This window comes from Protomyctophum bolini (assembly GCF_963924005.1).
Source record: "Protomyctophum bolini genome assembly, chromosome: 19".
Classification (NCBI taxonomy): domain Eukaryota; kingdom Metazoa; phylum Chordata; class Actinopteri; order Myctophiformes; family Myctophidae; genus Protomyctophum; species Protomyctophum bolini.
In genome coordinates this window covers 21,177,526-21,190,191 of record NC_137880.1, presented here as the reverse complement: position 1 = coordinate 21,190,191, position 12,666 = coordinate 21,177,526, and the positions used below count along the sequence as shown (strand labels likewise).

The window sequence follows — 12,666 nt, the reverse complement described above, 5'->3', positions numbered from 1 at the left end:
TAGATTTTTAGAATTCGCCTCAATTCGACACATTTTTAAGATTTTTCAAAAATATATGAGCTTGTAGATCTGCTATTTTTGATATCGTTTGAATAATGAGTTATAAGATTAAGTGAAAATGCAAACTTACATGACGGTATCCCTTAGAAATGTCCCCGGACACGTCCCCTGCCACTCCACGGCATCCTGCTGGACAGTACTTCCTGTTGTTGGAGACAACAATAGTAGCAGAGAGGAGCTGAGAGGGAAGCCCCATCCTGTCATGACTATCATGACATAGTACAGCTGCTAAATTCTAAACCACTTAAGCCCCACCATGTACTTTGTTCTGTGATGATAAGCAAAATCTCAGATCTAAGATTCATTGTGAGCGTTCAAAAATTTGGGAAATTGTTGAAAATGTTTAAAATAAATAATAATAAGCTTAAGACCGTTTTGTTCTACGTAAATTACACCCACTCATATCTCGACAGGCGTGAACTTAATTTTAAAAAATTACCTTTATAAATTACATGTGTGGTTTATTGTATGTTGATTTGTGAGATTATCTTGTTGAATAACAGAGGTTATTTTTCTTAATTTATCCAACACTCCTCAACTCCATTGAGAATCCACATTAGAAATCCGTGACGGAGGTAACTTCCGGGGGTGGCCTACAGAAATCCCAGATGATCCTGTAGCCCTTTAGTCTGGGCAATTTCCATGTATTTCACTTGGCAGTGCAGACACGGTGAGCCCAGCTGCCCTGATTTTGAGGAAGGTTGATCTTGCGCGTCAAGAACCTCAACAATTATCTCACCTATACTTTGGCGCTGAGAAGTGGGCCCCTTTATCCAGACATGTGAGGAGATCTGTGGGAAGAAGAGACAATAGGGGTTAAAAATAGTCTGGCTGCCAGACGTGACAGACAGAAATGACCACATCACAACAACAGGACACCAGCCACAACAGGATAACTACCCTGCTTCCTTCACTCCCTCTGGGACACACGCACGCGCACAGTATGTGTGCAAAGGACCACTGCTCTACTCTTTCAACTGATGAATGTGAGAGTGAACAGGGTGAACAGTGGCCACTATTGTTTTTTGTTGTTTCTTTTTTACTTTGAGATTTAAATTTGATCCTTTACTGTGGAAGATTGTGTGGCCCTTACATCAAGTTGAATGTATTGAAAGTCGATGATAACAGATTCAAGATTATCTGTGAGTTTCTTTGAAAAGGATGGAATCTTTTGGCTTTCGCCTTTATGTTTTTATAGAGGGATAGACAGTAGGCTGACAGGAAATGGGGAGAGAAGGGGGGGGTGATATGCAGTAAAGGCCGTGGGGATCGGGAGTCGAACCCGCGGCACACTGCCAGACTGGATTACCAGCCAAGATGCCTGGACTGCTGAGCCGCGGCCCAGGTCCTGATGACAATTTTGATCAACATTACAAACTTTAGTGCTTACATTTCTACGGCACAGTCACTGTATACAGCGGGTTAAAATTTCCCTGGAACGTCGCACAAAATATCCTTCAAAATGATGTGCGGCTAAACTGGGCTGATCATAGAACACATGCAGTACAGTAGTCAAACAAGAGGCGGGGGGTCTGTAGGAACAGACACACACCTCGGTTCTGGACCGTTGAGTAGGAGAGTAGAAAGCCTCTTCCAGATATGTGGGTCCCGCTGCGAAACTGGACGATGAGCTGGTTGGTATCTACGTTCAGGTCTATGGGGGGCTTCCGGCTGCCACAGAACGTATCGAACCCTGGAACCCAAGAGAAACCACCATCAAGGACAATGACAAACACTTGCTTTACTGAATAGGACAAGACTCTTGATTACATATGAACTATAAATGTCCCTAATGTCATCCCCTGGGCATGTCAAAATAGTATTGTCACTTGTGCCAGAGACCACCATAAAAGATTACGATTTTTCCAGAATGTTTCGAAAACAGCTGATGTACATGTTGTGATACGTCCCATTTTGAGCTTGTAGAGCGGCTACTGTATATTCGAATAGTATAAAACATGGTTAAAGTGGTTAAACTGTGATGTGGTCCCCGGACCCTACTTTGAGAACCAGTGGATTAGAGCTCACAGAGAGCTAAACAAGCTTGATCTGCCCCTGGGAGACCTTCTCCTGAAGCCCCCTCCCCCCAAACACCCTTCCTCTTCCATCTCCCCCTCGGGCAGAACTGCTACTTCACAGTTCACACATCACCTGCCACACTACACTGTGTGTGTGTGTGTGTGTGTGTGTGTGTGTGTGTGTGTGTGTGTGTGTGTGTGTGTGTGTGTGTGTGTGTGTGTGTGTGTGTGGTGTCAGGGCAGTCAGGCTCCTCTTCCTGCAGTGAAACCTGCCTGTAAATAATAATCAGTGAGGACAAGACAAAAGCATTAGAAGAGAAAAGAGCTGTGACCTGCGTCAAAGCCTCAGCCTGACAAGAGGTCCTGTATCATATTTCCATGTCCAGACAATAGGAAAGAGGCCAAGAGGGCTTAAAATGCAGTTTGTTGGATCTTTCTAGTTTTTTCACATCTTTGCTCACAAGCAGTTTGGTTCCATTTTAAGAGTAGAAAGTGTGCTAGCCTTAAAGAGAAGACTATCATGCTTTTAATGTGCATTTTAGTTAATAGCTTATGATGATTATAATGTATTATTATTATAATGAAGGTTATTGTTGTAACAAAAATACTTAAGTTCCCCTTCCTGGTTGTTTAAGCCTACTTCTCTCTGAGTTACTAACATTCCCATGATGTATTTTGAAGGGAAGCACAGGCCTGGCACATCCTTAACCTATATTTTCTGAGGTCAAGAGTGCCATTATGCCACAAGCGTAGTGAACAAGGACAATGCCACGACCACCGAAGACTGCAGTTAAAAACCAGGGAAGCAGGGTTGTAGTTTTCATGGCTTTCACTCCAGTGACAATTTTGGGGTATTTCAGAGTACTGCTCAGTATAATGGCTGCTAGTAATGGAACATTAACCCTAACACAAATGCTGTATACAGAGATAATGTAGAGTAGACTATAGAGATATATTATAAAAAACAGAATAATATTGTTATTTCAAGGCTAATAAGCTGGGCTGGGGGAGCAATCTGTCACTGCACTGTACTCCTACGGTCTGGGGTGGCACGTCCCAGTAGGGAAAGCCCTCCCGGTGGTACTCCTCACTGGCAGTAGGGTACAACAGAAAGTCTAAATGGGGATAAAATAAATAATTGGCTATTCGAAATAAATGTTATGTTCCTTGAATGATTGCATTGCAAGAAAAGTGCGAGTATAGGAAAAGGACCTGAAGCTTTTTTACATTACATTTGAAGTGAGTTAAAAAGTTAAATATGTGGAAATGGATCTGATTCACTGGATAGAAAATGTGAGGTACCCACACTAGTTACCCAGATCACATACTATGACTATGAGATTATTTAGGATTCCACCGCAAATGTGTTTGTAGAACGGATGTATGGTCCTGACTCATGTCTAGTCACTGTTATGTGTGGTAATAGGGCAGATTTACACTACTTACATTAGGTAATCACATTCGGGGGGGAAAGTGCGGCATAAACCCAACCCCCCAGTGGTCAGTGATAATATTGACTACATGAAAGTGGCCCTTGGTGCAAAAATGTTGGGGACCCCTTCTGTAGAACCATTAAGACTGGGGCAGCTGTGGCTCAGCAGGTGTCGTTTCTATAATCCATAGAACGCCCATTAAAACCTACCACATAATCACGACAACCTGGATTCAAGTTTGGCTCATGCCCTGTGTTGCATGTCAGCTTCTTTCTCTGCCCGCGCTTTCCTGTCTCTGACTGTACCGTCTTAAAACAATACCTTTACAAGTTTTTGAAAGAACCCCCCCCCCCCACAAAAAGCTAATTTTACTTTCAATGAACATAACATGAATCCTCAGGAGGAGGTGGGGTGTTGAGAGATATTCTGAAGACATGGTCAAGTCCTAACATCAAAGGCAGAATCTAGTCAAACATGCTGACCTTGAGGTTGAGACATTGCTTGTGGCCGGCAACTGGGTGGGCAGAGAGTTGCTTCGTCAGACACTGTGAGACCACCAAAGCCACTCATGCTTCCTCAGAGCAGAGCGAGAGAGGTTCAGAATCAGGGTTCGCATCCGCCCGTTACTGTGGTTAACCCCTTGTCCACCCCCAGCCCCGTACTTCAGTCCAGTCAGACAATTTTGAAGGGCCAGACCAAAAGTACAGTATATTATAACAGTAAATGAAAAGCTAGTATTACAACACCCTATTGAGCTCAAAACGAACCTTAGCTGACAACTTTAACCCCATTCTTTTGACCAGACGGCGCGCATACCTGTACCTCTTCCTCTGTGTGTTGTGTTACACACTTTTGTTATGCATGGTTTCTGTTCCAAAAAAACCAAAACCAATAAACCATACTTCTGCTTAGAGTTGAGAACCACTGACATGGTCTTAATTTAGTCAACACGTGGCATAAATTTACATCCCCATTGATTTTGTTGGCTCATGGCACACTGGAATTGCATAGAACAGAGCTAAGCCAATACAGTATAATCCTCTGCTCTAATTAAGTATTGAACGGAGAATTCACACCAGCACCGCATTCAGCTATCGCATTCTGAGAATGCAGAATTTCTCAGGTCGATTCTACAAATGTCTTCTAAACCTTAACAGTTTTCTGAAAAACGTACGTTTCTATTTTCATATCAAGATTATATGAATTTGGCCGCAGAAACCCATCTCGAAATATTTTGTTCCCATCTCGAAATAATTCAATCCTTTACTGAAGCAAAGGATTAAATTAAAAACGTTTGCCTCAAGAAAATATATCTATCTAGCTCTCTCTCCCTCTCACCTTGCTCTCCTCCGTATCCCCCCTTTTGGATCCTGACATAGCTGTACTGGCAGCTCTGTGCCTCCACATCCAGATCACCAAACTTCAGTCCCACTCGCCTGCCCACAGGCACTTGGATTCGCCACTGACACCAGGTGTGGTTGGGGTAAGTGCGGGGGTAGTTCTTAGAAGACAGGACCCCACTCTCAGGACCCAGCACAGCGTGGCCACAGCCATCACCTACAGGAGGCAGAAAAAACATGTGAATGTTAACAGATTATGAAAAATCCATTTAAAGAAATATATATATATTGATTTTACGGAGAAATGTTTGACCAGCTGCTGTGTAAACACAGCTGAGCTGGTCAATATCCTCTTGCCGGTCTAGTTGAGACCTGTTTTTCTCATTGGCTGCCTCGTCTCTAGGCAACCACACACTTCTCTAGCCGACCTCTAAGCCAATGGGACGGCATTGTAGCCAACAATGGGGCGGCAGTGGCTCAGGGGTAGAGTGCCTGGATGGGAACCGCAAGGTTGCCAGTTCAAACCCGGGCTCCCCCAGAGTTACTGTCGAAGTGTCCTTGAGCAAGACACTGAACCCCTAATTGCTCCCGATGTGCTAGTTGGTGCCTTGCATGGTTTCCGCTGCCATCGGTGTATGAATGGGTGAATGTAATGCACAATCTATGTAAAGCGCCTTGGATGAAGGCGCTATATAAATGCACCATTTACCATTTACCATTTAACAACATCATTAGAGGCAGCAACCCATCGTCTAGACTCTAGACTAGTACTCTATGGCTCTGGTTGTTTCCACGCACACACAAATACAGATCAATACAGATATTTACATTTCATAGCACAATTCTGCAAATATAATGAGAGTAAACGGCCAGGAACATACTGTAGATAGCGTTATGAAATATTTAGAAATACAGCAGATAAGTACACAAGTCCCAACAAACTAAAATACTAAAATGGGTACAGATATACAGCAGGTGTACAAAGTCTAAAAAGTTAATGCTTCGATGGTTAAAATTCGAAGACGGTTTTATCCTATTATATCTTAGGATAGTTAGGCCAGCTTTCTCATAGCAATAATTGAGACAAAAGGCTTTGTCTCCTTCTGTCTATTTGCTGCTGGTGTGCGTGTGACATCCCAAATTAGAGTTTGGTTTGGCTTCAATGACTACCAATGATTTGATTATTCCAAGCCATTGGAGCAACTGGCCAAATTCCTGAAATGAGTGGTATTCCATTGTTTCCCCATTGAATTCTTCCGTCATTTGAGCGCAAAGCATTGCATGTCAAATGCCTGCCAGTGACCAATGGCTATAATACACATGCAAGAAAGACACTGATCAAATCCGACAAGGCCCTGAGAGTGTGTGTGTGTGTGTGTGTGTGTGTGTGTGTGTGTGTGTGTGTGTGTGTGTTGGGGGGTATTGTGCGTTCATAAAACTCTATGAATAAAGTATGAAAAATCAGCACCTATTACTGATGAGATGCCCTGGAGTAAGATTCACCACGTGTCACCAGCTTCCATGTATCCAGCTGCTAGCATGATTTACAACATGGAAATAAATATAGACCCCCTGGGGGACCCCGGTCAACAATTTATATAGTGTTTATTAAGTGGATAAATGAAACCAGACCAGAGCATGTTGACAGGGCATCTGCAATACATACAGTACATATAATCCCAATTCTGCTAATTGGTTCTGCACCCCTTGCCCACACTAGGTTCCAATATTAAATAGCAAATTTATGGATAATTGCCATCATACATTTGCACTGGCCTGGTGAATATTCCATAGGTCTTCTCCACTGAGCCGAGAAAAACAAAAAAGAGCCCTGTAATGCCACAAGATTATGACTTAAAAAGATAAATGTGCAGGTTTTCTCTAAGCATCGCTAATAATTCATTCAACAATGTCTTGTTTCCCCTTACATGATTAAAGGATACAATGGAAATAATAATAACGGTCTTCAGTCAATATTGACTTCTATATCATTCACTGCATAGTTCCTAGAAAACAGATGGGCATATGCCACAATGCCACATACATTTCCCACTATGCCCAGATCTAAACAGATGTGAGAGGCAGCACTGAGAGAGCATATTAGACATTTCTGTGGGAAGACAACATGTCCAGGCGGGTTCCAGCCGACAAGCGCAAAATGTGTTTCATATGCAGAGACCCTCAGGGCCCAGTGAAAACCACGTTAACGGTGAATGACATCAGTTAGAAGCTGTACACACTACAGTAGGTGAGCTAGCATCTTCCAAAACCACAGGCCACAAGCTAAATGTACTAGCGGCTCTCCATTACTACAACATGAGATCTGCCTGCTTCTTTGGGTTCACAAAGGAAACTAATCAGAAATGTGCAATAAACGTGACCATAAGTGTGATAAGTGTGACCATAATAAATGCATCCTTCATTAAACACATGTACCCTAGCATCCCAATTCTGGGTAGAATATTTGAAAATAACTGTACAAGCTACGAAATTTACGAAAGTACTACTGTCTACTGTCTGTAACATAGCTAACCTCAACTGCCCTGCCACTCTGCAACTTAATTGGGAGGCAGTGAACTCTCCCACAACAGGTTAACTGCCAAGTACATAAAAGATTTTGCCCAATCAAGAATTGGACAGGGCACACATTTGAAGGGTTGTGCGGGGAGAACTTGGCATCAGGAAAAAATTCCAACTGTGTTACCGTTACGTTGTCGTAGACAATCTAATGTTAGCATTCTTTCTATTTCCTAACATGTCCTTGACAATTGGCTGGCTCCCATTTATTACACATCAGCCCTCTGCGATACTAACTACAGCCTTCCATTACACCCAGGTTAAGCACTCACCTGGGTGTGGCGTCTACATCAGTAGAGTGAGAGTGTGTGTGTGTGTGTGTGTGTGTGTGTGTGTGTGTGTGTGTGTTCAATAGTCAGCACTTAATGGCATGTTTCCCATAGCATAGCTTTGACACATGTGACATCACAAATATGTGTGTGTGTGTGTGTGTGTGTGTGTGTGTGTGTGTGTGTGTGTGTGTGTGTGTGTGTGTGTGTGTGTGTGTGTGTGTGCACTGTGCAGCACTAGCAGGCATCCTTGGCTCTCTCATAGCAGCTGTGATAACAGGCTGGATTCCAAGTCCTTTAAAGAGAGACCCATCCACTTCGTAGACGCTACATTCTAACCCCTATAAACTCTATTCACTGACACACCTCCAGCTGTTATCAGCTTGTTGCTTCAGTCCATCACTCACTGGACCTGACCAAATTTTCTATCACAAACCTCCATTTTTTGTGGAAAACATGTACCGTATAACTAGTTTTGCCTATATGACATGCCCAAAACAGGGACACCAGGGTGAAAGTGAGTTAGTACCACTTTAACTTATGCTCTTATCCAAAGTGATATTGTGCAAGCAGGCAGGTATGCAACTCTGACACCTTGGACAGAATAAAACCTTTTACATGATTCACTCAGAAGGAAGGTACATGAAAACAACAGATGATTAAGCATCTCCACACATGTAAACAAGCACGTGCACACAGAGCACACAATGGCCATCGCACCTGTGTGTGTCATCGCAGAAAGACACACAACTGGGCAGGGCAGGCCAGGGAATCAACTTTGTCTACAAGCCTAAAGATTACAAAACTTCACAAGCATGTGTTACTGTTTTCTTTTTCCATGCCATATATAAAATATAACTAGAGGTGTTGGTGCTCCAAATGACTTGATCTGTGATCTGCAATTTACCCGATCTGGAGAAACCAATCTTTTATATGCCATTTAAGTGGTATAAAAGTCAATCACATATACGTATAATAACGTTTTGCATTTTGTGACAGGCCTAAACATTCCCGCCTTCCTCCCCACACACAGTAACAGTTTTGACATATATTAATTTTGGAAATATTCAAATTTCCCCCTTACACAATACGCACAAGATTGGTATCGGTATCGTGATTGTGAGAAAAATAATCTGTGATCAGAATCGTTCCCCAAAAACCTGATCGGAGCACCTCTAAATATAACACTTCTCAATGATGGATGGTTTCCATCTAAGGCTGGGCAATAACGATTGTGCAGATGTGAGATCTGCATCTTTGGGCAACACAGTGAAAAAGCTAGAAGAGGCAGGAATTCAAATCCATGATGTTGAGCATACATGTGCACTAGACTACGGTAGTATTGTGTTTTTCTTTTTTTATTGAAGCGCATTCTTCTATCAAGTTACAGTAGTACTCAACCACATTGACAAAGTAGTGTAACTTGACAGCATCTACAGTCTACAGTATATGCCGTTTGTTCACTGAAATGTATACCTGGTACACCAGGTGAATGTACAACCTGGTGTACAAACTGTGTCTACCAATGTGAGTTGGGACTCACATTGATGTGCGCTCACACAAGCAATGGGAGGAAATGGTTTGTTTGGACTAATAACTCTCTCCCACACTCTGTCTGTCTCCCAGGTCCCACCCTATCACCCACATCCACACTATCCACAGCAGTGAGTGTATTTATGCAACAATTAAACAGGATGGACTGGTTTATAATCACACTGAAACCTAAACAGAGCGGCCCATCACAGTAGGCTACCTGTTATGGGAAGCAGATGGATGCTCAACTTTGGAGACAAAAGTGGAAACGGACATATAGGAAAAATACGAAATAATAAATCAAGCAATTTGTATGCATACAGAGAAGCTCTCAGGTGACATCTCTAAGTATTTATTAGCCTTGCAAGAACAATAAATACAACAGTCCCTTCCTTGACAGACAAGCAGAGGAAAAGACACAGCTCTACCAGGCAGACCCAAACTGGCATCCTGTTAATTGATTTCTGTTTAGTGCTGGTGCTTACTGCTTAGGACTTGAGAAGTGAGATATATTTATGGATGAAATGTTGATATTCTATGTCACGATATTGGCACTTTCTCTCAAAATTCCACAAGTTTGAACTTGCACCTACTTGTTAAATGTGTCTTTACTTAATAAAATCTGAATTCTGATTAACAAAGAATATATTGGACTCAACTGAGAATAGTCATATAGACTATAAATGATTGTTCATTTACATACATAGGCCTAATATCAAAGAATTCTGTATATTTTCCAATGTTTACCAGCCGATGCGTGTCCAGAACAGTTTTATCAACAGTGTGGCTTGAACGTGAACCTAATTAAACTTGTGACTAATCAATGCCATAACTGAGCTAATATATCAATATTATACCAATATTGTGATAGAAGACTAGCGATCATCTGGGATATTGTAATATTTATCTTATGACTAACCAATCTATACTTAATCATTATCTTGTTGTCATATTGAATTGTTAGCACAGTCTTGTGGCACTTTTGCTGCTCATGCCTGTATGAGTGACTGACAAATAAGCTCTTGAATCATTTTGTTTAACTCACTCAACTTTTCACTCAACTATGTCAACAACAGTACAACTGATGGTCACTGAGTGACAGACATTCACAATCACATCATCCAGAATGTTGCCCCTGGCCAAGTGGCCATGCTTTCATTCTACCCAGTCCACTCAACAGCAATCAGCATATGACCACCACCACACAACTGTCTGGTCCACACTATCTGCAGAGAGGGTCCAAGCAGCACATTCAGTCATACCAAGGAGTACTTTAGGTTTACTCAAAAACAACACATCAGCCATATTATAGGCTCATTGGGGCCTTCATGTAACCTTACTAGAAGCCTCAGCATCACCTCCATCAAAATAAAATGTCATGTCCCTACTCTTCTTCCTGACTGAACGATGACAGGTAGAAAGAAAAAGGTTTGCTTTGGATTACAAAGCTGCCATGAGGCCAATAGAGTTTGTGCCTAGTACTGACCAGTGAACACACAGTAAAATCCTTATATCATTTATCAAATTGTAACTGTAACTACATTTTGTACACTCGCAGTTAAATGTAATTTGTTGCATTGTGTGCTGTTCTGGTTCTGTTGACAACATGTGTAAAACTCAACTCACAGGTCTGGGTTAGCCTGATTATTGATTGAAGCATAGCATAGGTGATTGCCACCACCTTTTGGGAGGCATACACTCCCACCTTTTGGTACAAAGTAACAAAGATGCCACACATGTAGAACAAGTACTATTCTTGTACAGAGAATGAACGTGTTTTATGATGATGCATACTAAAAGTAGTCAAGACGAAAGTATTCACAGCCAGGAGGACCCGACCCAAGTTTGGTGGACTACATCTACCACTAAATAGCTCAAAGACAAGGCTGCAGTAGCCTACGCCACATCTCATTGGAAATCAAAAAGGCAAATAACTTCATTGCAACAATCTGTGACATTCTTCCATATGACCGAACCATTCGGTTCAAACGGTTGCGTTGGAAACTGCATGGTGGCTGCACTCAATCACAGCGGTTCGTTTTACTTACCTGGTGTTTCACTGTGCGTATAAAGTATCCATAAAAGAACAAAGAATCCATGAAGTTTTTCGTTTCCCGACATCTCGGTTGTATAAATCGAGTGTTTCGTCGCGGAGCCGCGAACGTGAAAACATTAGTAGCTGTTATATATTTTCCGGGATCATTTTCTTTTAGAACTAATAACCCCCGCTGCTACTACTTCCCGATACCAACTCTGTTTCTATCGCTCACGACTCACGCTGCGGCTGTAGGCTCTACTAGGAGAAACGTCTAGCTGCATTCATTGGGCTCACACACCACTGTCAAGTAAACCACACTAAAACCACAAAGCAGGGACGATCACAACTTCAAAATAAAAAAACAGTATTCAGTAATTCGCGTAATTCCGATTTACCGATAACCATCATGTCGATTTCATTACATGGACATAGTTCCGATTTAATATGACAATTATTGTTTTTTTCTTCTAAAGGTTGGCAAATTTAGTAACTTTATTTTGAAGGCAGAATTGCACAAATCCCGGTTTATTATGGACACCTGACTGACTTGACGCAGATCTTCTTCCATCGTTCCATGATGTTTGATGTGGAGGCGCCACCAAGCGATGAAACGACTAGGCTGCTTACACCGTTTACAGCGAACCCGAGCTATCAGTCAATTAATCAATCAACTAACTAACTAACTAACCATAACCAATCAAGTTCAATCAAGACATATAGCCTAAATGAGTAGGCTACCGGCCTACTGTGGAGAAGACTTTAGAACTAGGGTAACAATAATAACTAGGTCACTAGGGTAACCATAATGCTAAAGTTTCGAAGTGTTTAGGCTATATTGAAAATCCCAGTAAGTTTATATGCCCAAAGTCACCTTGTCACAGTCACATTAACAACTAATTGTAAATGTAAATGGTTACTTCTCAACACTTCTCAGCTAGCCTAATGTAACTCTTTTACACTGGTTTTGAACCTAGTTTCCAGCTCAAGTGCTGACATTTTTACATACACAGGGGATAAGTTGAATCGTGACAAAAAGATCCTGTGTCTCACATGACCTTTGACTAAATGACTCAATAGAAGAGCAGAGAGACTAAATATAACCACCCAATTGTACAAGTTATATTGTATTGACATACTCTACCATACAGATTGGTCAAAATTACAAATTTATTCATAAAAGTTACTACATATGGAGGCTTTAATTTCGTTAACAGTGTTCAAAAGTGCCAAATAAGCTTGGAAATGGCAACAAAATAGAATATTTGAATTTAGTTATGGTTTTTGGCATCATGTGTGTGCTTACTGTTAGTGACTATGAAGGATTTGCAATTTGGATCGGAATGCCTTTAGCCTATATTACATAAAGCATAATTTAATGTTCCAAGTAAAATATCAATT

The 12,666-nt window shown here is 41.6% G+C and overlaps 1 protein-coding gene across 1 annotated transcript in view; it reads right to left on the bottom strand.

Moving 5' to 3' along the window:
• dcbld1 (discoidin, CUB and LCCL domain containing 1) overlaps positions 1–11,509 on the bottom strand; it is a 34,564-nt gene extending 23,055 nt beyond the window's left edge. Inside the window, exons 1-5 of the mRNA XM_080790938.1 lie at positions 11,279–11,509; positions 4,850–5,068; positions 1,613–1,753; positions 800–851; positions 131–203 (exon numbers count right to left, since the gene is read on the bottom strand). Of these exons, the coding sequence (XP_080647064.1) occupies positions 131–203; positions 800–851; positions 1,613–1,753; positions 4,850–5,068; positions 11,279–11,351 (558 nt within the window). The 5' untranslated portion in view covers positions 11,352–11,509. The remainder of the gene's footprint in view (positions 1–130; positions 204–799; positions 852–1,612; positions 1,754–4,849; positions 5,069–11,278) is intronic.
• Positions 11,510–12,666: the final 1,157 nt, after the last annotated feature.